The sequence below is a fragment of the Camelina sativa genome, chromosome 12 (genome assembly GCF_030686135.1).
Source record: "Camelina sativa cultivar CO46 ecotype springtype chromosome 12, ASM3068613v1".
NCBI classification, from domain to species: domain Eukaryota; kingdom Viridiplantae; phylum Streptophyta; class Magnoliopsida; order Brassicales; family Brassicaceae; genus Camelina; species Camelina sativa.
The window spans coordinates 7,803,409-7,827,187 of NC_141891.1; the positions used below are offsets into that span (position 1 = coordinate 7,803,409).

A 23,779-nucleotide genomic window follows, 5' to 3' on the forward strand; every position below is an offset into this window, starting at 1 on the left:
TTGTGTTGTTTCAGATTTTTTGAATATGGTTTTTATGTTTGGAGATTTATTATATCTATATATATATATATATATATATCAATATATATGTATATACGTTTCCTACACGTTTCTATTACTTAATTTTTGAAAAAACACATTTCCTGTTTCCGAAACGTTTCGTTTCCGCGTATCCGTTTCCGTTTCCATGTAACATAGTAAATATCTACTCTTTTTTGCCCCTAAAAATAAATAAAAATCTACTCTTTTTACTTTGACTTTGAAAATTACTTTAAGATTTGCCTTTTTACGATTATATGGATTAGCGGCACACACATACGTAAATTAACCTTCGCTATACAATAATGAATATTCTTTTTCGTCGTACAACTTTTCAACACATTGTTCCACTTTATTTTTCCTTTTTTTTTTTTTTTTTTTTTCTTACAATAAAAAGGAATGGAAACTTTTTCCTTTTATTAGTTATAGTCTTACAGATCTAGTTCATAAAATACATGCGCATGTACTGAAAAATTATTGTTGTTGGGGACTTGGATCAGGAGCATACAATATATGCATGGTCGTGAAAGATTATTCATACATATATTTGCATTAGTATGTTTAACAGATCCTTATATCTATATCTAATCCAGTTATGCAACAGGTCAACCCAACAAGGCTTCACTTATCCACACATCTACAGATCGAAAGCTTTTATATACTTTGAAAAGTCTCGCAATGGATATGTACATTGCGTAGATACATACAGATACAAAAAAAAAGCTTAAGCTTTTAATTAATATTGTCTCCAATTACTAATATGTACATGAGCTGTATCCTTTTTGTCAACCACATGAGCTGTGTCTTCTTAACTCCCTGTTTTTCCTCCTGTAATGGAGTGTAACTCTGTCCTTTCTGGTTACTGAAATCTTTGTTTGCCCACAAAAAAAAAAAAAAAGAGACTCCCTGTTTTTTTTTACTTGTTTTAGCGTTATAGGGTTGACCTAATGTTTGCCTTGTGTAGTTGTGTTCGGCGCTTGCCCTCGTTTTCAGTAACTTCTTATTATACTATTACAATAGATATACTATCAGAAAGTCTAGCTGGTGGTAAAAAAAAAAGTCTAGGTGGTTGATTTGGAAACTCTAATTAGACATTAGATACCAGTTCCTAAAACTGACATTGTATTTCCTTTATTACTCTTTTTTTTTTGGTCAACTACTACTACTCTCTTTTTTTTTTGTCAACTATTGCTTTTTCTCGTTAATTTTAAAATTTGTTTATATGAGACCGTAGTTTCTTTTAATAGTATAGATAACATGTTGTTAATTTATTATACATGAGAAAGTGATATTTTTTTTTCTCCTTGTTTGAGTAGTTTAATACAATAAAGTAATTTATAGAGAAGTGAAATATTGTTTGAATAGTTCAAACATTTGCGAGCTTCTTGACAAGGCCCTAGCGGCTTCCATATTCACTGGACGGGATTCTCGGACGCGGCTGACATATGAGGTCAGTCATCGACTCATCGAGAGATTTGAGATTTCTCATGAGTTTGGCACAAAGCTACGTGGAAAATAATAATATTTTCCTCCAAGGCTCCAACAAACATCTAGTGAGATATATTGTTTCTGACCACTACTTGAAAAAAAAACATGAGTGTTTGAAAAAATATATATTTTTGGAAACAACAACATAAAGTATGAGATTTGTCGTTTCTCGTCATAGAAACAATTTTGGTTTGATGAAGTTTTTTTGGGAGATTCGCCTAGCTAGAGTACGGGAGCAACCAAGATCACGAAGATCTAATCATATATATAATGAAGGAACATTTTATATATCAAACCTTCTAAATAGAAGGAACAATAAATATATTGAACATGCATACATTGGAACATTTTATCTCCTAATAACATGTTGTTATGTTTTATATATTTTTTTTAATTACCTATAAAAGCTATTTAGACAAGTGACTTGTGATTTAGAAGTTAAAGGATAAAACTAAACATTAGGTATAAAAATGTTTTAAAAAACTGAGATATAATATTTGTTAAGGTAAATAATTTTTAATATTTAAAATTTATACATTTTGAATAGATTTCTCGATATAAATACATTTTTCAAAAGAGAAAATATTATACTATTTGATGTTGATGATTGAATAAGCTTTTTTTTTTTTTTCTTTTTTTGTTAAAGTTGAATAAGCTTATACAAATAGTAATTAATATTTCTACTAAAATATCTCTAAAATAAAAAATACTCCTTCTGTTTCATAAATATTGTCATTTTGATATAATGCACAAATATTAAGAAATCATTTAAATTTCTGTTTTACTTTTTATAAATACATTAAAGTTTTTTCTTTTCTAATTAATAAACTCAAATAACAGGGCTTAAAAAGAGATTTAATCTTAGAATTTGCATTGGAAACATAAAATAACAGTTTTTTTTTTGTAACAAGAAAAAGTGTGAAAATAACAATTTTTTTTTTGTGAAATAGAGAGAATAGTAAGTAAGAATTATGAGGAGAAATAAAATGTTCGGTACTCTATTGTTAAGCTAAGAAATACGAATCATGTTTTTGTGAGCATTAAAAAAAAAAAAAAAAACCATTTTAAATATTTATTAAATTTGTAAGATATATCTGCCTAGATTAAATGAATGGAATATCTTATAAACCGGTAAAATTATATGTTTTTTTTTTGGTGGGATGGTAAAATTATATGTTTGTCCATGTAGTTGGCGAGAAAAAATCCGCCCATGCTCAGGAACAAAGAACAAAAAAATATATGGTTGCCGACAAAGAACAAAAAAATATCTTTTCTATATTTTGTAAACTAGTGCTACTTGTGGTCACAGGATGCCGTTTCAACCTTTGCTTTGCATGTGATCCACTTTTCAAAAAAAGGAGAGTGTTATTAATTTCTGTATAAAAATGAAAGGAGAATATAATGTTTTAATAATGGCAAGTAAAAATACTAGTATGATGATTTACAGACGTTTAGGTAAAGATTTCACGCGTGACATTCGGAAATTAACCTAATATCCTAAAACTTGTGCGTTGAATGCTCCTTTTACCCTAATGATTTGGTCAAAATTTCAAAATCGTTAACACGTACTCCAATCCGCGTTTTGCGCTCGATTTTGCCTTTTTAATGTAAACAAGTACTAGAATATTACTTTTGTATAAAGAGAAACCCTTTTTAATAAATAAAATATCCGGGGAATTAAGTAAGATTTAAAAGCGTGACAACCGGAGAATTAACCTAATTGTTAATTGTATAATCTCCCCTCGACCTAATCCCTCCCCCGTCTTCTTTATAAACACTCTACTTCTTTCAATAAAGTTTTGTCTCTAAGTCTTCAGTTTATCTCTGCCCTCGCTTCTTCATCTTTTCCTCGTTCTTCAGTTTTTCTGTGTTTTATCTTTTGTTTCATCTCAGGTTTATTTCTCTTATTAGCTTCTATGGCAAACCTTAGATCAGGGTTCTGAGCAAATCAATCATGGCAGGCAATAAGTTTGAGGCAGCCATATCTCATTGCTAGATCTGGTATATATTGGCCACCAATATAAACAAACCAATAACTGGTTGGCTCAAACTTATGATCTGCTATAATTTGTTTTGCTCAAGCATATAGCAATATGCAACAAGGTTGATTTAGAGATTTACTGTTGATTTGCTATTCATTTTTTGACAATTTTTGTTCGTGCATATTGGATTTAGATGTTGATTTTTTAAACTGATTTTTGTGTTTTTAGCATCTGGATTTCGATTTTGCAGTAGATTTTAGATTTAAAAAAAACCTGAATGATATTTGTCTAGTTTTTTTTTTCTTAGATTTAAAAAAACTTGGATGACGATATGTTTCTTTAGATTACAATATTATTATTATTTTTTTTAAATAAATAGTTTTACAAAATCTTTCAGTGGTAAGGTTACTTTAAAAGAAAATCAATATATATATATATATATATATTTTAAATATTTTTGGTTATATAATTATGTTAGTAAAAATATTTCTTTTCAAATATTTATTTTCAAATATTTTTATTGATTAAAAGCATATTAATGCCAATAATTGTTAAATATTTACAAAAATAGAAGAATTTGTTCATATGAAATGACTTTTAATATCTATTGAGAAAATAGTAAGAATATAAAAAAAATATCCTTACATTGTGAATTTCATTTTTTGGTTTTTGCGTGGAAGATGGTAAATGTTTTGAAAAACCAGTGTAAAATAATCCACCCAACGGATCGGTCCAATTAAATTAAAATGATTTCAGTTTGTATTTCGGTCCGGTTAAGAATGTCAATTGTATTGACAAACCTAAATCCTTTGACCTACTGTGGACTTCTCGCCGTTAGTCTCTCTTCTCCACTTGTCTCGCCGTTCGACCACAGTGAGCATCTTTCTACTTTAGTACTTCCACATTTTCCTGATTTTTTTTTGTTGTTGCTCTTTGATTTCTTAGCCTATATGGTCTTGAAAGGATTTTGCGTTTTGATGTTTATTGTGATTTGTTCTTTGAGTTCTTAGGTGATAGTATGGCCTTGGAAGAAGTTGAAGCGCCCCCGGGAAGCAAGAAAGTAATCAATTCCATCCGTCTAGATAATGGACTGAAAGCTATTCTCATTTCAGAGGATGGTATAGGTACAGCCGCTGCAGCGATGCTGGTTAGAAGCGGATCTTTTCGAGATCCGCGGGATGCTCAAGGTTTGGCGCATCTTCTAGAACACATGGTTTTTGATGGATCAGACGAATATCCAGACGGGAACGAGGTACAATTGTTTAATCAATTTGTTTTTGTAAATTGTTTTTCCAAAAATCAATTTGATTTTTTTTTTGTGAATCACTTGTTCCAAATATGTATCTAAAAGGGTTTTTTTTTTTCTTTCTAAATTTAGCTATCCCGATTTACGACTCAGTATGGTGGTGATTCAAATGCTACTACGTATTTAGATTATACCATGTTCACTATGCAAATCGATGCTGAAATGTTGAAACCTGGACTTAAAAGGTTACTTTAGCTGTTGTATATTGATATTAAATATTAACCAATTAACTTCCAGGTTTTCAAAGCTATTTATTCATCCGCAACTGAAAGCTGACGTTATGGTTCGTGAGATCGAACTACTGGATTCAGGTTTCGTTTCTTGTACATGCTTGTTAGATTAGTGTTATCATTCTATTGCTATAACTCATGTTTAACAAGTTTTGATCTTTTCATTTCAGAATTTCAATTACATAGGTCAGATGACATGACACGTCTTGAGCAGCTCATTGCATCTACAGCCCACAAGAATCTTCCCTTTACAAAGTTTTCATGGGGTATATAAGATTCATTCGTCCCTTTGTCTTTAAATTGTTTAACGTTTAAGTTGCCTTTGTCTTTAAATTGTTCGCTTTTTTTTTTTTTGCATCCTTAGGCAACAAAAAGTCCCTTTCTGGAAATGACTTTCTCCATGACCAACTTTTGAGTATGTTCAAAACGTATTTTGTGGGTGCTTCAATGAATCTTGTGGTGCATGGATCAGGTGATATTCTTGTGTTTCATTTGATATGTCTCTGTGATATTCTTGTGTTTCAATTACGAACCTGTGATATTTCTTTGTTTTATCATCAATTTCATTTTTGGTTCTAATAAAATTTTGTTTTTGTATAGCCAACATGAGTTATTATTATACATTGGAGCAATCTATTTCTGGAGATTATACTCATCTCTCTTGCAACCGCCAATCAGTTTTAGACCTTCTGAGTTTTTTTACAAATTCAAATATGAGCCTTGATTTCGTTGATAAATCACTTGATGAAGGAGGTAAAGTAGTCAAATTTCATTGTCTTGTTCTTTTTTTTTGGATCTCATTGTTTGTTTTAACTTTCATCCTTGTTTTCAGAATGCTTAGTGGAATCGTGGTTCAACTCCTACTACAAACAAACGAAAATTCCATCTACCATTACTGGTGAATGGCGGCTTCGATTTCATGCAAATCAGCGTTTTCAGTTTCCCCCCAAGAACAACTTTCTTCCGTCTCTCTCTCCAAATGAGGATCATCTTATGATTGAGAATGATAATGAGCCTTTAGTTCACAAGTCGCATATTAAATTATGGCATTTACCTGACAACGATGAAGTGCCAAGTGTTAGTTTCATTGTTTATCCTGCTTTGTCCTCTGAGTTGAAGAATCAACTAATGGTTCACTTGTATGTGAATCATCTAAAAGATTCTTTGTCAGAAATCTTATACCAAGTAAGTGTCTCATAACTTCATTTCTTTTTATATGAAAGATGTATAGACTAAACAATTCTTACCCAAGGTTATATATGTACAGGGAGGAGAAGCGAATTTTGAAACATCAATATTGATTTTTGAGAAAATCAATATTGAATTCAAAGTCAGTGGCTTTAAAGAAAATCTGTTCAACTACATCTCTGAGATTTGGAAGCAATTCAAATCATTTACCCATCCATACGAAACCACCTTTGAGGTATGAACTTATTTATAAAAGAAAATATATTGCAATCTTCTTTTTATATTGCTAAGTATCTATGATCCTCTCTTTCAGATGGTAAAAGAGCTAGTGGAGAATCTTCTGAAGAAGAGCGTTCTGGAAGTTTCTGGTTATTCTAACAACTTGATGTTACAAGAAGTAACAGAATCATGTTATGACATTGATCAGATGTTGAAATCTCTGTCTTCAATCTCGTATGATGATTTTGTTCAGTTCATCCCTCATATGTCTTCCAAGGTATCCAACAATCTTTTCTCGATTTGTGATTTTCTAAGTGATTTATTTTTTTCGTTTTTAACTTCTTTTAAACTTCTTTTGCAGATGTTCATTGAGGGTCTATTCAAAGGAGATATATCTAAAGATGAATCTTTACACATGTCCCATTTATTTGAAGAGAGTGTAGAAATTCCTTGTGATCAGGAATATATACATATTCCTCGTGGCACCAATACAAAGAATGTCAGAGTTCAAGTTAATTCTGATATCAATTCTTATGCCGAGGTAAATACAGAAACTTATGCTTTTAAGTTATATAATGTTCCTTTTGTCTCATTTTTATTCTTTTTGTTGGCAGGTTACTTTCCAAATTGGATATGAGAAGTTCTCTGCCAAGAAAACAGCAATATTAAAGTTGTTCCACGCAATGATAGACCATAACTTACAAGATCAACTAAGGTTAGTTTTCTTCTGAATATTTTGGATGAAAAATTATCAAATGTTTCGTATTGGGTGTGGTTGTTAACAATGAATTTTATGAAATCTAGTGCAAAAGAGAAACTTGGATACCGTGTTGGTAGCAATGTTGATTTTAGGTATGGAATCAACCGATTCGTAATCAACATTACTTCTTCAGTGTACGACCCTGCATATTTGCTAAGTCGTATATACAATTATGTAAAGACTCTTGAAGTATCTCTGGTATGTTTTTCTAATTAAAATTTGAAGTTTATTGTATAGTATTTTCATTAAAAAGGCTTTGTTAATCATTCAACTTCCTAATACTTATAGGAAGAGGTTCATGAAGATACCTTTAAAGGCCACATAGAGTTCTTGGTTCAGACATGCCCAGATCATGATGGGGATGGGGATGATCTGTGGGATCAGATTACTGAGAAAAGGTAACATTTACATCTTTTAAATAATAGTTTGGCCTAGCTTGCACTATTTTGATTTACTAAGTTATTGGTTTACTTGCAGATTCTGTCAAGGCTTCAATAAGAATCTAATCTCTGAATTAAAAGAGATAAGAAAGAAAGATGTTGTCCGCTTTGTCAAAAAGTACTTGATAGCATCATCCAGTCATAGCCGTATACTTGAGGTATGTATTTGGGGGTGCAAGACTTCCTTCCCCACATCTTCTGTATGAAGAAATCTCAGCCGTGGAAGCTAAGGGAAAGTGAAGGTCGTGACCAGCTCAAGTCATCAATCGAGAAGATATAGCCAGCTCTAACTAATCTAGATATTTGCAATCCAATTTGAGAACTTTTTCAAAAGTCTCGTGAACTCTTTCTTATGTCTTGTGAACTCTTTCTTATGTCTTGTGAACTCTTTCTTACGTTTTGTGAACTTTATGAAGTCTGGTGAACTCTTTGAACTCAATTAAGAGTGAATGGTTATTAAAAAATGAAAACTCTTTCTGGAGTCTGGTGAAGTCTGAACTATTTTCTGAAGTCTTGTGAACTATTTTCTACATTATGTGCACCCGTGAGACATCATATCTCGCCACTTTTTGTCCAACCTACAAATTTACACGAACATGGCTCCTCCTGTCCCTTGTTACAATTGATTCTCTATATTACGTAACCGCAACCCTTCTCTCGGCCTCTGATCGAGTCATTATTTAATTGATTCAGTCAATAATACTATAGGATTAATTAGATATTTTGGTTTTTTTGTGACATCATGTGACGCTCATTGTGATTTCCCCAATCTGAATCCTCGTTATTATTCTTTTTTGTCAGGGTCTCAGAATCATTAGGTTTTTACTCTTGTAACAGCCAGTGCTTTTCATTTTCATAATGATATTAACATTTATAGCAAAATAATAAAAATAATAAAACAGCGAAGAACAATTGTTTTGTGTATATATACCATGAAATCTGAAGGTATTACAAAACACGATAGAGTACGAAGACCCCTAACAACACATAAACATTAAACCACACTCTGTCTTTCATGAAGCCCTTGCTTGTCTAACACGCCACCTCCAGTAACTATGCAACTTTTCACAGGAGCTTCCTCAAACCAGACTAGGCACTTGTTGAGCAGACATGAGTACTCTCATTTATCAGAAGTGCGTCCAACGCATACTTGTACATCGAGAAGAACTGAAGAAGTACATGAAGAGCCGATACTTAGGAAGACTCTCTTTAGAAATGAAGTAACCAGAGAACAAGAAAACCAAGGTAGATGACTGCGATGAGGAGTAAGTAGGGCAAGAAAACCAAGGTAGTTGCAAGAATGTGAGAAGGGAGTCTGTAGAGTCCGCTTGAGGTTTCTCGGAGAAGAATTGGTCGCTCATACGTGAATGAATATTGGATGGGTTTGGGTAGTGGAAGAGAGGGGGAACGTGAGGGTGAATTCGAAAAGGCCGAATCGCTTTTCGATTCCTTCTTTGCCGGTTCCGATATTAAGGTAGATGGTGCGTAAGACAAGACCGACTACAAGAGCTTCTAAGATGTTAATTAGAAGCAGCTGCCTCGTACGGTATATGATCTTCCAGAATCTCTTAGAAAGAAGGCTTATTTCGGTTATTCTCGAGCTTTTATATCGAACGATGCTCTGTTTTTGTTCTGTTTTTTACTTTCAATGTTGAAGTATCTCCATAGCGTACTCAAGAGAATTCAGCTGAGGAGGAACCATGAATCCCTTAAATAGCAAGAAAGCTTCGAGTGAGTCAAGCCCTCCATGATATACAACGGTTCCTTTGGAAAGAAGTAATACGCGATCGATGAGAGAGACAGGCTCTTGAAACTAGGTTGGTGTATGGACAAGATCACGATCCGTTGTCTAGACGTAGCAATAGAATTGAGAATTCGAACGACATCGGAAGCGGATTTACTGTCTAAACCCGAGGTGGGTTCGTCTAGGATCGTGAAGAAGACTTAGACCAATCGAAACCCTGCTGTGTTCACCAGCGGACAAGCCTTGACCAAGTCTTGTATGTGCAAGATGTGTTAGGTTTAGTTCTCTGAGGAGAGAAGCAACGACATTGGATAGAGATTAGAGAAGAGATAAGAGATAAGAGAGGAGATCACATCTCCAAACTTATCAGGAACGTAGGAAGAGATTTTTTCGGTAAGAAGAAGGTTTTACAGGGACGGAGTTGAGGAGGATTGATCCTGAGGTGGGAGAGGTTCTTGCGGCCAGGATGTCGAGAAGAGTTGATTTTCAGGCGCCGCTAAGGCCAACAATGGCGAGGAATTGGAAAGGATGAGAAGTGAGACTGATGATGTTTCGGAGGAAGTAGGGTGAAAGAAGGAGGTTTGGCGTAGGAAATGGAAGAGGTGGTTAAAGTATATGACTCCATCTTGGAAAAGAGATGTTTGAAGGTTTGTTTTTTTGTGGTTGGAATAAGTGACCCTCAAAACTCTGAATGAAGACTCTGAATGAGGTAGAAGTTTCTACACAAGCTTTCTTCATCTGCACGTGATAAGCACTTGTCATGGGGCAGTGGTAATTAGTCACAACTTAAGGGGCAAAAGGGTCTTCAGCAATTAGTCTTCGTATCTTCTTCTTCACTACTCTTGTTGTTCTGGTTACGAGAGAGAGTTCTTTGTAACAGAGAGAGAGAGAGAGAGAGAGAGAGAGAGAGAGAGAGAGAGAGAGAGAGAGATCGATTTGGGTTGGTGACTGAGAGTGGTTCCAAGTGTAATCCGGTGAGAGATTGTAACGGATAGAGCTCGAGTTTGAGCCAAGTCCGGAGTTAATCTCCGGCGAGATGTAGGGTTCCACATGGAACAGTTCTAATCGGTCTAATAAGTGGTATCAGAGCCAAGGTTCGTCGATTCCATGGAATACGGAGGCGTCGCGGTTTGAACGGAACAGTGGATTTGAAGCTTCTTTAACATTGCGACTTCAGGAAAAGAAATCAGAGGACATTGCGATGTCAAGATCGATGGAAGAATGAACTGCAGTAGTTCTTGAACAAGACGTTGTAGTTGGGGAAAGAAGATCCAAGGAGTAAGATTTAATCGCATCAATTGGTTTCTGGTTTATGAAATCGATGTAATCAGTAAGTTTACTCTCTCTCTCTCTCTCATCTCAAGCTCTCGTTAAGTAAGACATCGATGTGAGTTCTAGTTTAAGAATTCACAAGGAATGATGTTGAAATCACGAGGAGTTTATGGTCGATGTAGTTTAGATCGAAGTACATCAGATTGGGGGAAGAAAGATCATCGGAAAGATTTGATCGATTGAGGTTGATTTCAGGATTGATGGAATCGGAAATCGTCTAAGTTAATATCCTCCACTGGCAAGTTTGGGTTATCAAACGTGAAGCAAATTTGTTGCAAGCATAAGAAGTGTGATAAGATCAGAGACGGAGTCGAAGACGGTTGTTACAGGAAGTTGTTCTTGTATATGTTTAAAGAAATCGTTTTGAGATTGATGTTGACTGAAGATTTCTCAAAGTTCAGTTCGATTCAGGTTCAAAGATCTGAGTTTAAAGGTTTGACTCTTTTACAAAAAGCAGAATCGGTTTAGCATCTCTCAATACTCAAATCTGGAAGAAGAAGTAGTCCATTATCCGCTGCAAATCACATGTACGTTTGTGATGATGTTAAGTTTCAAGATTCTCAAGGTCTGCATTTCTAAGGAATGGATTAGAACACAAATTGATGATTTTAGCACAGGAAAGCTTATACTCTTTGCTGGGTTTCAGATTGAGTATATTTGTTTTAAAACGCCTTCAGTTAGTGTTCAAGATTGGTTGAAAGAACAGCTTTGGAAGCTCATAGATTCTGGCTACTAGGGGACGCCTTTGGAGGATGCATCTATGTGTTATTTTCTGGTGAAGGATCATGTTAAAGGTTGAGATTCAAAGTAGTGGAGTAAGCCAGAAACTTGGTTAAGATAGCTGTTGAGTTCAAGACAGTTTTATGACTATGAAAATTTCAGGGTTTGAGTAAGTTTTTTAATAGGTCTCGGCTACAAGTTCAGTCTCTGTGTTAAGTGTCAGGTTCTGAGAATTGGATGTTGTTACAGGCTGTGAGGTTTTAAGGTTCAAGAAGATCTCAGGGGTCTGTGAGTGGAAGTATTGTCAAGAAAGGAAATTGACAAGCTGCTGCAGTAATCGGCTGTTGGGTTATTGGTGACATTGGAAGTGTTGAATTCAGATGATTTTTCTGAAAGAACAACAAGGGTTGTGTTTTTCTAAGTCAAAAGGTTACTAAACAAGTAGCATGGAAGAGTAGAAGTCAATAAGGAGATAACTGGAGAATAAGGTTGGCTCAGGCTAGAGCTGCAATATCTCTAGCTAGGTTCCTGGAAATGACTTAAGATGATGGACTCTTGGTTAAAGCTGATAAAGAAAGTCAGTTTTACAGAAATCAAGCAACAAGAAACAGGTTTCTGGTTCTTATGGCTCAAGTATGAGAGTCAAGAAGAAGAAAGAAAGATGGCTCAGCTGGTTATAGGAAAGATCAAGACTTGAAGAATCAAGTTTAACGGCCCTGCACCGTAAGTTACATGTTTTGTTCAGGTGGTTCTTTGGAATTTTCAGAAATTGTACATTCAAGGCAGTTTGAGAATTTCTGCAATTAATAATAAATGAATGGAGCAATTAAGATGGTTGCCGAAGACACTTTTTCTGGTGGGACAAAGCAGAGTGGTGGAGTGAAAGGTCTAGGAGTCTACAGCTATAACAAGTTAACAAGTTGATTAATTGGTTTATAAGACTATAAGTTTCACAATAATATTCTACAAAATCAGATTGGGAGCTTCATTAGAAGCAGGTTCTTGGAGAGTCCTCAAAAGATTAAAAGAGTCTGCTGGAGGTAGTTACATAATGGGCAGTAACATGCGTCCAAGTTTTGACAAAGAAATATGTCATGGTTTACACAGTCAAGCACACAAAGATTTATGATTGAGATTCATAAGAGACAGTGACAAAGATGTTGTTAGCTCAGCAAAACATGGGGGAATAGTGAGAGATACAAGGATCTCAGTTTCAGGTGGAGTCATCAGTATTACAGGGATGTAATACAAGTTCATGAAGATGGGTTGTGATTTCAGGTGGAGCTGTACAGTTACAGAGTATCTCAGTTAGCATAAGCATAAAGACATGGTCTGAGTGAACAGGTTTAGAAGCTCATCAAAAGTGAGTTATGAGAGACATGGGTTCAAGAACAGTTTTATGATGTCAGAAAGGTTCAAGCATAATCAAGTTGCAACAAGTTTGAAAAGGAAAATTTCAGGTTTAAAGGATGCTTGATGGTGGTGAAGACATCTGGATATCAGTTGCAGGATAGAAGTTCAGCAAGACTGAAGAGACAATCTAAAGATAAGAGATTTACTGAAGTGATTCTCTTCGGAGACGGTAAGAGAGAGACAAGTGCAAAGTTTTTGCAAATAATTTGTCTCTGGTTCATTCACTTCAAGTAACAAGGTTCTTCATAAGAGCTGCTGGTCCTAGCAATTGAGTAAAGATCCAAGAAAATATCAAATGCAGAAAGTAACTGCATTGAGAAAGAAGAACAAGTAGGGTTCTGGTTCACCTATTTGCTTCATAAGAAGTAACTAAAGGCACAAGTCAGATGAAGCTCATGAGGTTTTAAAGATTCAGATTGATCTTTGGTGTTTAAAAGTTCAAGTGCCAAGATAGGTGAAGACAGCAAACATGGAGATGTTTTGCGGAGTTATTTTGCAGCAAAGGAATGACTTCGAGGGTTCTAGAGTGAAGTGTTAAAGGCTGTAAAGAGGAGTCTCGGGAATGCTACAAGGTTGTGGATGTGAGACAGGTTTAAGAGAGTTGACAGAGGTTTATATCTGTTGGTTTGCAGGTTCTGCGGATTCAGAAGGGTTTGATCAAGATTGAGCAAAATAGTTGTGTCGATAGTCTTCTCAACTCAGTGAAGATAAGCGGCGTGTTCTTTGCACCGCCGTTGTTACCAACGGTGTCGTAATTTATGGATGCTTGAGTTTTGAATGTTTTGTATTTTTCCCAATGAAACTGACTTTTTTTTTTAAATCTTTTTTTGCTGTATCGTTATTTTGTCTTTTCTATCATTTTAGATTTAGCGTTACATACAACTCATCGACTATAATCGTTGGTGAAGCACAATAATAAGTAAACCATCCAGACGAGAAGGAGGAGAAATGAGGATAAATTACAAAAAAAAAAAAAAAAAAAAAAAAAATTGCAACGTTCAATGGATGATCAAGCTTAGAAATGGGGAAATAAATAAACCAATTTTGGGAAAGGAACCGAACCGTTCGTAGGCAAACTCGAGAGGGTGAATCTGATGAGAGAGAGTTTATTTTCCTGGCTACTGATGGTTGATTGGATGTCTGTGTCTACTGAAAGTGAGCAAATCATTTTCAGCATTCCTTTTCTTGCAACCTCTTACAGCTCGTTCTCAAATCATCCCTGGCATAAGAAGTAAGCTTTCAAATTCGAACTCGTAGCAAGTTTGTTTTCTTCTTCTGGTTTAGGAGGTTTTTGAACTCATGCCTTATTGCTTGTTTCGTCGTCAATTGCCACTTTATATTTGGAACTGAGAGCAAAAATTAAGAAAGAAAAAGATAGGGGGTGATGTTACTTAAACACTTTTATTCTTTGCTTTGAAGCAGCTGAGCTCGGAGTGAAGTGTTTCATCTTGTGTGATATGTAAAAAATGGATCTACATCTACACTGATGGAAGAGCAGCAGCTGGATTGGAAGGTTTGTGATCTAACAGCACCTTTTCCTGTCTCTCGTTCTCTCTGGAAACATATAGGGAGACTGAAGAATCAGAAATAAAAATCGTTGGAAACGCAACTGACGCAATCAAGTTGCACGTTTTGTTTTCTTCCTAGTTTAGGAGGTTTTCTGAATTCGTTTGGCTCTGTTGTTGTATTTACTTTCTATTTATGTTTTGTCCCTTTTTGTTAAAACATGAGAAGTCTTTCCTTAAGTCTTGAGAACTCTTGCCTTAAGTCTGGTGAAGTCTTGTCTTAAGTCTAGTGAATTTTTGCGCCAAATCTGGTGAAGTCTTGCCTCAAGTCTGGTGTAGGTAGTCTTGCCTCAAGTCCAGTGGAACTTTTGCGCCAAATCTGGGAAGTCTTGCATCAAGTCTGGTGAAGTCTTACCTCAAGTCTAGTGAATTTTTGCGCCAAATCTGATGAAATCTTGCCTCAAGTCTGGTTAACTCTGGTAAAATCTGCTGAAGTCATGCCTCAAGTGTGTCTTAGACCATCTTTATTGGTTAACTAGAGAGATCCTTAAGAAAAATCGTACGGCCTTCAGTACAAACAAAAGTGAACTAGAGAGATCCTTGAGAAAAATGTATGTAGTCTTTGGTACTTTGCCTCTCTAATGTTTTACGATTTGTGTTAAGCTAAACAAAGTACAAGGCACAAACAAGAGTGAACTAGAGAGATGTATGCTTCGCCTACCTAGTCTAGTTTATGCTATGTAAAAATCCAGATTCACCAAACCGGAGACAAGAATTCAGGAGGCAAGATTTAACCAGACTTGAGGAAAGATTTAACCAGATTTGAGGCAAGCCTTCACCAGACTTTATATGGAAGTTGCACAAGTGGGTGACGACCAGTAATGCTGGATAAAAAAAACTGGAGTGTAAATTTGATCTCTTTTTGAATGTTTAATAATCGATTTAGCCTTCGACTAGATTTACCAGAATTGAACACGCTGTAAACTCAAACCTGCCTGATCAACAAATGGTCTGCATAATTAGCTATGTTAGTTCAGTACAGGGGGATACACAAAAGACAACAAAAATTCTAAGCCTAGATGTCTCCACATTTTAATTTTCTTATCATTATTATAGCTCTTCTGTTGCTTCTTCTTCGCTTCCTCTTCCAAAGATCCATCTGTTCTTACACTCCTTCATCAGTTCTTCAATGCTATGTGGCTTCTTCTTTCCGTCATCCTTCAAATATTCGATCTCTGAGCGTAATGCTTTACACTCCTTTATCAGTTCTTCCATGGTCGAATGTGAGTCCTTAGAGTTTCTCTTTTTCTTCCTCCTCTTCTCTTCACAACATCTTATGTCCTCTTCTTCACTCATAGCCTCTCTCTTTTTCTTCCTTCTTTTCTCTCCACAATCTCCTCCATCCGTTATTTTTGCTTATCGACGCTTTTCAGAAGGAGTATGCTCTTCAACCTGTCAAAAAGGAATAAATGCTTCCTGCGAATGCCATCATAACAAACAAAATTCATTGCAGAGATCGGATACAAAAATGAAGTACCTTGATAGCAGAAAGAGAGAAAAAGTCATGGTCGTCGACATAACCATCTTCCAGTACATCCATCTGTGGACCAGTCGCCTTCCGCGTCTTATCCTGGCAAAATCATATTGAATTTATAAGGTCTAAGAGATCCCCTCACTACGGCCACTGACTAGGACATAAAGACTTGATAGGTTAAATATCAAAAGGTTTAAATAACCTTAGCCCTTCGTTTTGCAAGAATCTTCTTTGCTTGTTTCTTCTTGCGGTCAACTGTGCTTGTCAGCTCTTCCAATTCATTCAGCATTATCATTTTCCTCATCTTCCTTTCCTTTCCCACATCAGGTTCTACTTTAGCAACTTCCTTTTTTTCAGGGGTCAGAGCTATCTTGATTTGCATTCGCCATCTACAAAATCAAGCAGTATGTCCATTAAGAAACTGACAGACGCATGGATTGGTAAACAACAAAAGGTAAAGTCTTTGCAGTCTATGTTTCTCATATAGCACTATCACGTTTTGGTTTTGCCAAAGATGCTCCAGATGAAGGCAAAACCCATGTGTCTAAGCAAAAACCCATGTGTATAGACATACTCAATCATATAGAGAAGAAATAAGCAGAGGAGTGAATGAAATGCAAAAACCAAACCAAGACTTACCGGTCATTACATACTCAGGAGCAGCGTAACCATATGTGCCCATGACTCGTGTACTCAAGAACAGTCTGAACAAATTGAATTGGCCGGAGAAATTCCAGCACCTCTCGCACTTGGACCCCTCAGCTCGTGACACACAAATATGCACACACTTTGTTCTCTCCCTCCACATACTCTCCACTGTGCTGCACACTGCTTACGATCTCCTTCATTGAAGGCAATACATCCGAAGTTTCATGGCTATAGTCCACTCTCATAGAAATATGCATTCACTATGATCGAATTCGATCAAAACAGTAGTTCACGACATATCAACAACATTTACTTGCAAAGAACACAAACTGAGTATAGCAAACCAGTAGTTTCCCTCACAGCAGCCCTAACATCCATGGACAGCCGTTTACCCATTTCATACAATTCAATGTCTGGTTGAGCACGCAGATTTTTCTCAGAACAGCATATGTAAAAACTTAAAAACAAACAAGTGAGACTTCCATAGATTAAAAAAGGTCACGCAGTTCTTACTTAAGGAGATGGCTGAAGTCATTCTTCCCCAAAACAGGAAGATCGTCACATAGAATTATAATCTGGAAAAAAAAGGAAAAGCAGAATTACAAACCGAAACAAAAAATACATATACATATGTATTAAATCATAAATAATGCTAGCTAACGGTAACGAATATACTACTACACATTTACTGAAAACATGCATGTAAAGATGGATCAACTAAAAAAGTGAATAATGTATTGTTTAGAAAATCCAAAGGAGGGAGATGCAGGTAAGTAATTAAGGTCACGGGGCTGCTGACTAATCTCAGTCTCTCATGCCTTTGTATAGTTGTTACACAGAAAATTGCGTATCACCTATTAGTCTATTTCCCAATTTCTGAACCTTCCTTTGTCCAAACACACATTGCAAAAACATTCTGCCAATTATAAATATATGTTAATGATGGGAAAGGAGTTTTAAAGAAGAGAAAACTTAGCTAGGTAGCTGTGGTTACGCCAAAAGCAACCTTGAGACCAGTGTGCTGGAAGCCTTGAACCCACTGCTTTAGGTGTTATACCTGAAACAAACGGACGTGAAGAGAAAAAAAAAAAAAAGAGAAACCAAAGAAGAGGACATGGGAACTCTGGACAACGTTTCTATGACCAGGCTGAGGAGACGTCATTGTTCCGGTTCCTGTAGAAACAAAACTCTTTCAGCTGTCAACAAACAGTAAACTCTTGTTCATACCAGTTCTCTTCTATATTTACGAAAGAGAGAGTGATCTTTAAAATAACGAAGCAATTAGAGCAATTAAGGAAAAAATAAATAAACTTAACAAATCGAAATCAAAAGCCAATAATAATTATACTAAAGTACCATCATAGAATAAAACAGCATACGTACTAGAGTAGCATAGAATAAAACAACATACAAGAGGAGTACACCATACAAAAGTATGAGACGGCATTCTGATGAGTACACCATACAAAAGTAAAGTATGAAACGGTTCAAGCATTCAGAGAGGGTTAAAGCATTCTGAAACACATTCATCAGAGAGTAGCAGAGAGAGCCTTGTTGATAGACACTAACGTAGGGACCTCAACCATAGGATCATACCACTCAACTTTCCCCCAAATTTCACAAGTATTGCGCCTTTCAAGCGCAATCTCCGCACACCAAAGCATATCCGTACTGACGTGAGGGCGGTTCCACAAAACAACTAGCTTTCCACCATAATTAGCCATTTTAACAAAAGGATCATCCGGAGGTAACTTGGGTAGTCCTACCAAACCCATCACATTGCTCCACGTTCTTACCTGAGGGTCATACCATCTCAGAACTCGGTCAGAAGCAAGCGAGTACAAAACATCATCCATCTCGCAATAACAATCTGAAAGCAAATATTGAGACATGGCTTGTCCAACGTTTTCCCAGCAACCTTCCACTGGATTGTAACCAACCATGATCCCCCAATTCCCCACGTAGACTTTTCCGCCAATACATGTGCTTAGGGTGATAAGCTTGCCTTGTGCCAAGCTGCAATGGATAGGCACCAGATCACAGGCTTGTTGTGTTTTTGTTGTGTCTAAAACCGTGAAGGAGTTCTTCATGGAATAATCCGCCGGGGCATCATCTGCTTTGTACCATCCTGCTACGTATATCTTTTGACGCTAGCAGTGACTGTACTACTTAGCTCCACTGGCAAGCTTGGAGCCTCGCGCCACGTGTGAGACGTACAATCCAGAATCCAGACACTAGAGGAGGACGCTTTACCGTTGGATGGGGTTCCAAGGTTATAGATATCAGAACCAACCGCCACGAGGTTTCCACGGGTGGCCAGAGGAGAATGGGGAAATGGGACTCTAGCCAAAGCATAACCACTTGACTTCATCTCCTCCTCCTCCTCACTAAGGGTTCGATCAGGTTTCCGGCAGAGGGTGAACCAGGCAGGGCCCTTTCCTGGAGGCAATATATCCATGCACACATAGAGACGACTCTCCATGCGTCCCAAGAGTGACCGTATCTTGTAAAGGCCCGGTGAAGACAGGAGAGATCGAAAGCTCTTGGAGACCAGTGAGAGAATCGGATAGTATAATATTGGGACGCGTGCGATGATTAACAATAGCAAATCATCGGGAAGTGACGGATTTGGGGTCGATTGCGGCGTCGTCGTCGTTGTCTTCCTCTTCTTCCGGTTGCTTCCAGGATTTGACACTCAAACGTGGAAATAGTAAAAAATTCACCAATCAAAATACAACAAAACCACCATGTCATATTTATAAAATAAATCAAAATTAAAATAAAGAAAAATAAAATAAATTAAGGAAACAAATTATGTAGACGTTTTTTTTATTAAAGAAAATATATCAGTTTAGGTTTATAAAAAAGAATTAGGGTTAAATTTTACAACTAAACAAAATTATATGTCGGCTTTGGTTTATAAAAAAATGGTTAGAGTTAAACGAAATTATATATCGGTTTGGGTTGTGGTCAGGGTTTAGATTTTATAACTAAAATAAACTATGTGTAGGTTTGGATTTACAAAAGAGTGGTTAGAGTTTTAAATTTTTATAATTAAACAAAATTATATGTCGGTTTTGGATTTACGTAAGAGTGATTAAGGTTTAGATTTTAAAATTAAACAAAATTATATGTCGGTTTGGGTCTACAAAAGAGTGGTTAGGTTCTAGATTTTATAATCAAACGAAATTATATGTCGGTTTGGGTTCACAAAAAATTGTTAGGATTTAGATTTTATAATTAAATAAAATTGTATTTTCAATTTGTGTGATTTCGGTTTAGATGTTATAATTAAAAACTACAATATAATGATATACATAATTTGTTTCCATAATTGATAGGGAATGAATAAAAGAGATTCACCCCTAGAATTGTCCAAAAATCTATATATATATATACAGCTCGTTCTCAAAGAAAAAATATTGGGTTCACCCCTAAGGGTGAACCTCTATTATTCACCTCTCTTAATTAATCAATCAAAATACAACAAAACGTTATGTCATATCATATTTACAAAATAAATCTAAATTAAAATAGAAAGACAAACAAATTAAGGAAAAAAATTCTGTAGATTTTTTAATAAGGAAATTAAGTCGGTTTGGTTTATAAGGGAATGATTAGAGTGTAGTTTTTACAATTAAACAAAATTAAATGTCGGTTTGGGTTTACAAAATAGTGATTAGGGTTTAGATTTTACAATTAAATGAAATTATATGTCGGTTTGGGTTTATAAAATAGTGGTTAGGGTTTAGATTTTATAATTAAACAAAATCATATGTCGGTTTGAGTTTACAAAAGAGTGGTTAGGGTTTAGGGTTTAGATTTTATAATTAAACGAAATTATATATCGGTTTGGGTTTACAAAAGAATGGTTAGGGTTTAGGGTTTAGATTTTACAATCAAAGAAATTTATATGTCGGTTTGGGTTTATAAAATAGTGGTTAGGGTTTAGATTTTACAATTAAAGAAAATTATATGTCGGTTTGGGTTTATAAAATAGTGTTTAGAATTTAAATTTTACAATTAAACAAAATTGTATTTCAATTTAGGTTTATAAAAGAGTGGTTAGAGTTTAGATTACAGAATTAAACACAACTAGGGGATACCCCGTGCTACAGCACGGGTGTATATTTTTTGTTAGTAATTTGTTTTTGTAGTTTTCCTTTTTCTTGATTTATGTACTTAAACTTATTTTCTAAGTTTATATAGTGTTAATTTGGATATAAAAACATAGTATGTTGGTACTTTGCATAATATAGCTTCTTACGGAAACAGAGACACCGCAATATTGAATAGTAGCTATGTAAGAGGATATGACTTTGGTCTTTGGATTTTAGCTTCAATTCGTTTTCCCTAAAATATATAAAAAATAAAAACAAAATTGAGATTTAAATTTTAAGGATATAATGTATTTTTAAAACATATACATAGAGGTTTTAATAAAAATATAAATGGGTTTTTACCTTCTCATCAACCAAAATCAAACATATGTAGGTGAACAAATAGAGAAGATGCTTTACTCTTGGCAATGAATAGAGATATACAATATCATATATCCCTATATATAGTATAAAAAAAACTTTGTGAGCAAGCAAAGCTTCATAATTTAATTATAATTGGATATAGTATTAGGAAAATATTGAATGCTAATGAAGGTATTGATGGAATTAGTTTAGAAAATCTGTGAAAATAAGATAATTTTGAAATTAAGATTAGATATAAAAAGAATATGATTCCACTTGTGCTTTTGAGATTGACGCCAAACTAAACAATGGAATATATTTATGATATAATGAGATTTGTATCATTTCTATTAATTATTAATTATGCTAATTAAAGAATATATTAAAAAGTTTGCAAGAATTATAAATTCGAATATGCTATTATATTCACTTAGAAGATTATTAGTTTCCAGAATCTAGGACCTATCAATATTTGCTAAATCAATATCCGATTTTTATGGATTACTTTTGTTAAGTTTGTTCTAACAGTTAATGACGATTTGATTTAATTTTTATTGTTCTAGCAGATCAATCTCGGTAATTAAGGAAATATCTGAATTTTTGGTAATTAAAATCTATGGTTTTCATTTAAATACCTTAAAGGAAAATGAAATCAGAGTGTTTGCCTATAACGAATAACTCTGTTTGGGATCTTAAATAACTAATCTTGAATGAAATAATATACTGGATCCGAAAAAGATTAATCTGGAGTACAAACAGATCCGCAGGTTTTTTTTCCTTCTGTTGTCGGATATTTTAGGATCCGCGTCCCGACCCATAATTTTTTAAGTGATAGATTGAGGGCATAATGATCATTTGTCAAAAACGAAACTATAGGTTAATTTGATTAAATTTTGTGATTCTCTAATCATTTTTAACGAAAAACCTACCCAAAACCAAGTTATGGTCCATTTTGAGTCTAGGGATTACTTCTGCTTTAATAGTATATATTATATGTCGGTTTGAATTTATAAAAATGCAACTTGAATTTAAATGTTATAATTAAAAAACTATAATATAATGTTTATAATTAAAATTGAATTATATACAGATTGTATTTCTTTAATTAATAATTTGTTTCTTTAATTAATAAGGAGTGAATAAGAGAGGTTCACCCATAGGGGTGAACCCAAGAATTGTCCGTTCTCAAATCATCATCATCATCATGATCATATCCCTAGCTGTTTTTATCTCTCTAGAGAGAGTAAGCTTTCAAATCCCGAACTCGTAGCAAGTTTGTCTGGTTTAGGAGGTTTTTGAACTCATGCCTTATAAGATTGATTGTTTTGTTTACTGAGAGATCAAAATAAAAAAGATATACTTTGAACATCATGCCTTATTGATCGTTTCTTCATCTGATTATTACTTTTCAAGTGGCTCAATTGCTCAGAGCTTACCTGTTTATTATACATTCTAAAACCTTTTTTTTATATATAATTATAAAAGATCGATTTGTTCGTTGTCTACTTAATATGGGTAGGTAGAGACTATCATCCCTATTCGTTAATATCTATGCTATACGTGTAACTCTGATTTAAGGAACTTTCGTATATATTGAATTAATTGTTAACCAGTTTAAACAACAGATCATTTGAACGACAATTTTAAGAGTTTAAAAAAAAAAAAAACATAGATTATAAAAAGATGAAAAACAAATTAAATAAAATGTAAGAAAAATGTGTAAAGTATATGTATCAAATATTAGTTATTTATTAGTAAATGTTGTAAACTATTAGATTTTGTATCATATATAATATGAGATTTTATTATAAAATAATCTGATTTTGTTTGACAAAAGAACTTAAGATATAAAAGTGGATTTAAAAATATATGTCAATTGTACCAACATTGATAAGAAAAGTATAATTATTTGGAATTGAAAATGATATAAAATTGTTTTTAAAAAAAGAAGAAAAAAAATGACAGGTATCACTTAAAGAGAATGCCAAATATCACGGTGTGAGTAAAAGTTAGGAAAAACCTTCTCATATTATATAGGAAGAAAAACTAAATTGACCCAAATTAAGAGTTTAATTACTAAACTAACTCATAAAATGTGAGGGTTAAATGAGTTATTTTTTTACCTAAAATACTCTTTTTGCTTTATTAGGAAAAAAAATAAAGTCAAATTTACCCTCCCAGAACTTTTTTTTAAGAAAATCTAAATATTTTCAAAAGTCTGTTGGACTAATTGTGACAGATTTATTTGTGTACGACAGATTTATTTTTGCACAACCGATTTATTTTTGTATGACAGATTTTTTATGACAGACTTATTTTGGACGACAGAATTTTTTAACACAGTTATGACAGATTTATAATTGATGACAGATTTATTTTTCACGACAGACTTATTTATAAAGACATCACATATTTTCACAATATAGACAGATTTGTAAAATGTCTGGCAGATTTATTTTCCTCAGTTATTTCAGATTTATTTTCTTAAATTAAAAATCTGTCGTAACATGACAGACTTTTTACAAAAAATAATTACTAGGTTAACCTCTAGTGATAATAGATTTGTTTTAAGTTACGACAGATTTTTTAATTTAACTAAAAATCTGTCGTTTAATAACAGATTTATAACATTTTTAAAAAATTGCTAAAATGACCTATGTGAATACTATATGTTATGGCAGGTTTTTTACGCTATGACAGTTTTTTTATTTGCTTCCAAAAATCTTGTGTTTGATAACAGATTTATTAGATGTAAAATGTAAATATAG

The 23,779-nt window shown here is 34.2% G+C and overlaps 1 protein-coding gene, 1 long non-coding RNA gene and 2 pseudogenes across 4 annotated transcripts; 2 read left to right on the forward strand and 2 right to left on the reverse strand.

The window, feature by feature from the left end:
• Window positions 1-3,248: 3,248 nt before the first annotated feature.
• Window positions 3,249-8,133, forward strand: LOC104730881 (nardilysin-like). Of its 2 annotated transcripts, none has more exons than XM_010450124.3 (14): window positions 3,249-4,382; window positions 4,520-4,761; window positions 5,053-5,126; window positions 5,216-5,311; window positions 5,410-5,517; window positions 5,646-5,798; window positions 5,878-6,230; window positions 6,313-6,468; window positions 6,547-6,729; window positions 6,814-6,993; window positions 7,067-7,167; window positions 7,257-7,410; window positions 7,501-7,610; window positions 7,690-8,133. In XM_010450124.3, the coding sequence occupies exons 2-14, from the start codon at window positions 4,730-4,732 to the stop codon at window positions 7,856-7,858; spliced, it is 1,869 nt and encodes a 622-aa protein (XP_010448426.2). In that variant the 5' UTR covers window positions 3,249-4,382; window positions 4,520-4,729; the 3' UTR covers window positions 7,859-8,133. The 2 variants fall into 2 exon arrangements, with proteins under 2 accessions (XP_010448426.2, XP_087334986.1); XM_087478860.1 differs by having other exon boundaries at window positions 4,245-4,382; window positions 4,888-5,126.
• Window positions 8,134-8,600: 467 nt separating this feature from the next.
• LOC104730882 (ABC transporter G family member 4 pseudogene) lies at window positions 8,601-10,021 on the reverse strand (annotated as a pseudogene).
• Window positions 10,022-13,759: 3,738 nt separating this feature from the next.
• LOC109128113 (uncharacterized) lies at window positions 13,760-14,744 on the forward strand. The gene is made up of 2 exons (XR_002034573.2): window positions 13,760-14,092; window positions 14,284-14,744. It is a non-coding gene; the product is annotated as an uncharacterized LOC109128113 (long non-coding RNA).
• Window positions 14,745-15,358: 614 nt separating this feature from the next.
• On the reverse strand, window positions 15,359-19,243 carry LOC109128116 (F-box/kelch-repeat protein At4g25710 pseudogene; annotated as a pseudogene). Its single transcript, XR_015574337.1, has 5 exons — window positions 17,062-19,243; window positions 16,540-16,961; window positions 16,103-16,289; window positions 15,904-15,996; window positions 15,359-15,818 (listed from the first exon to the last, which is right to left on the reverse strand). The product of XR_015574337.1 is annotated as an F-box/kelch-repeat protein At4g25710 pseudogene (transcript).
• Between the last annotated feature and the right edge of the window lie 4,536 nt (window positions 19,244-23,779).

What these genes read in the sequence shown, in the direction of transcription:
- LOC104730881 (XM_010450124.3), top strand. Translation starts at nt 4,730, where the DNA reads ATGGATCAGACGAATATCCAGACGGGAACGAG. An exon ending in CTTTACAAAGTTTTCATGGG is followed by an intron (nt 5,312 to 5,409) that starts GTATATAAGATT and finishes TTGCATCCTTAG; the next exon opens with GCAACAAAAAGTCCCTTTCT. An exon ending in AACTTACAAGATCAACTAAG is followed by an intron (nt 7,168 to 7,256) that starts GTTAGTTTTCTT and finishes TATGAAATCTAG; the next exon opens with TGCAAAAGAGAAACTTGGAT.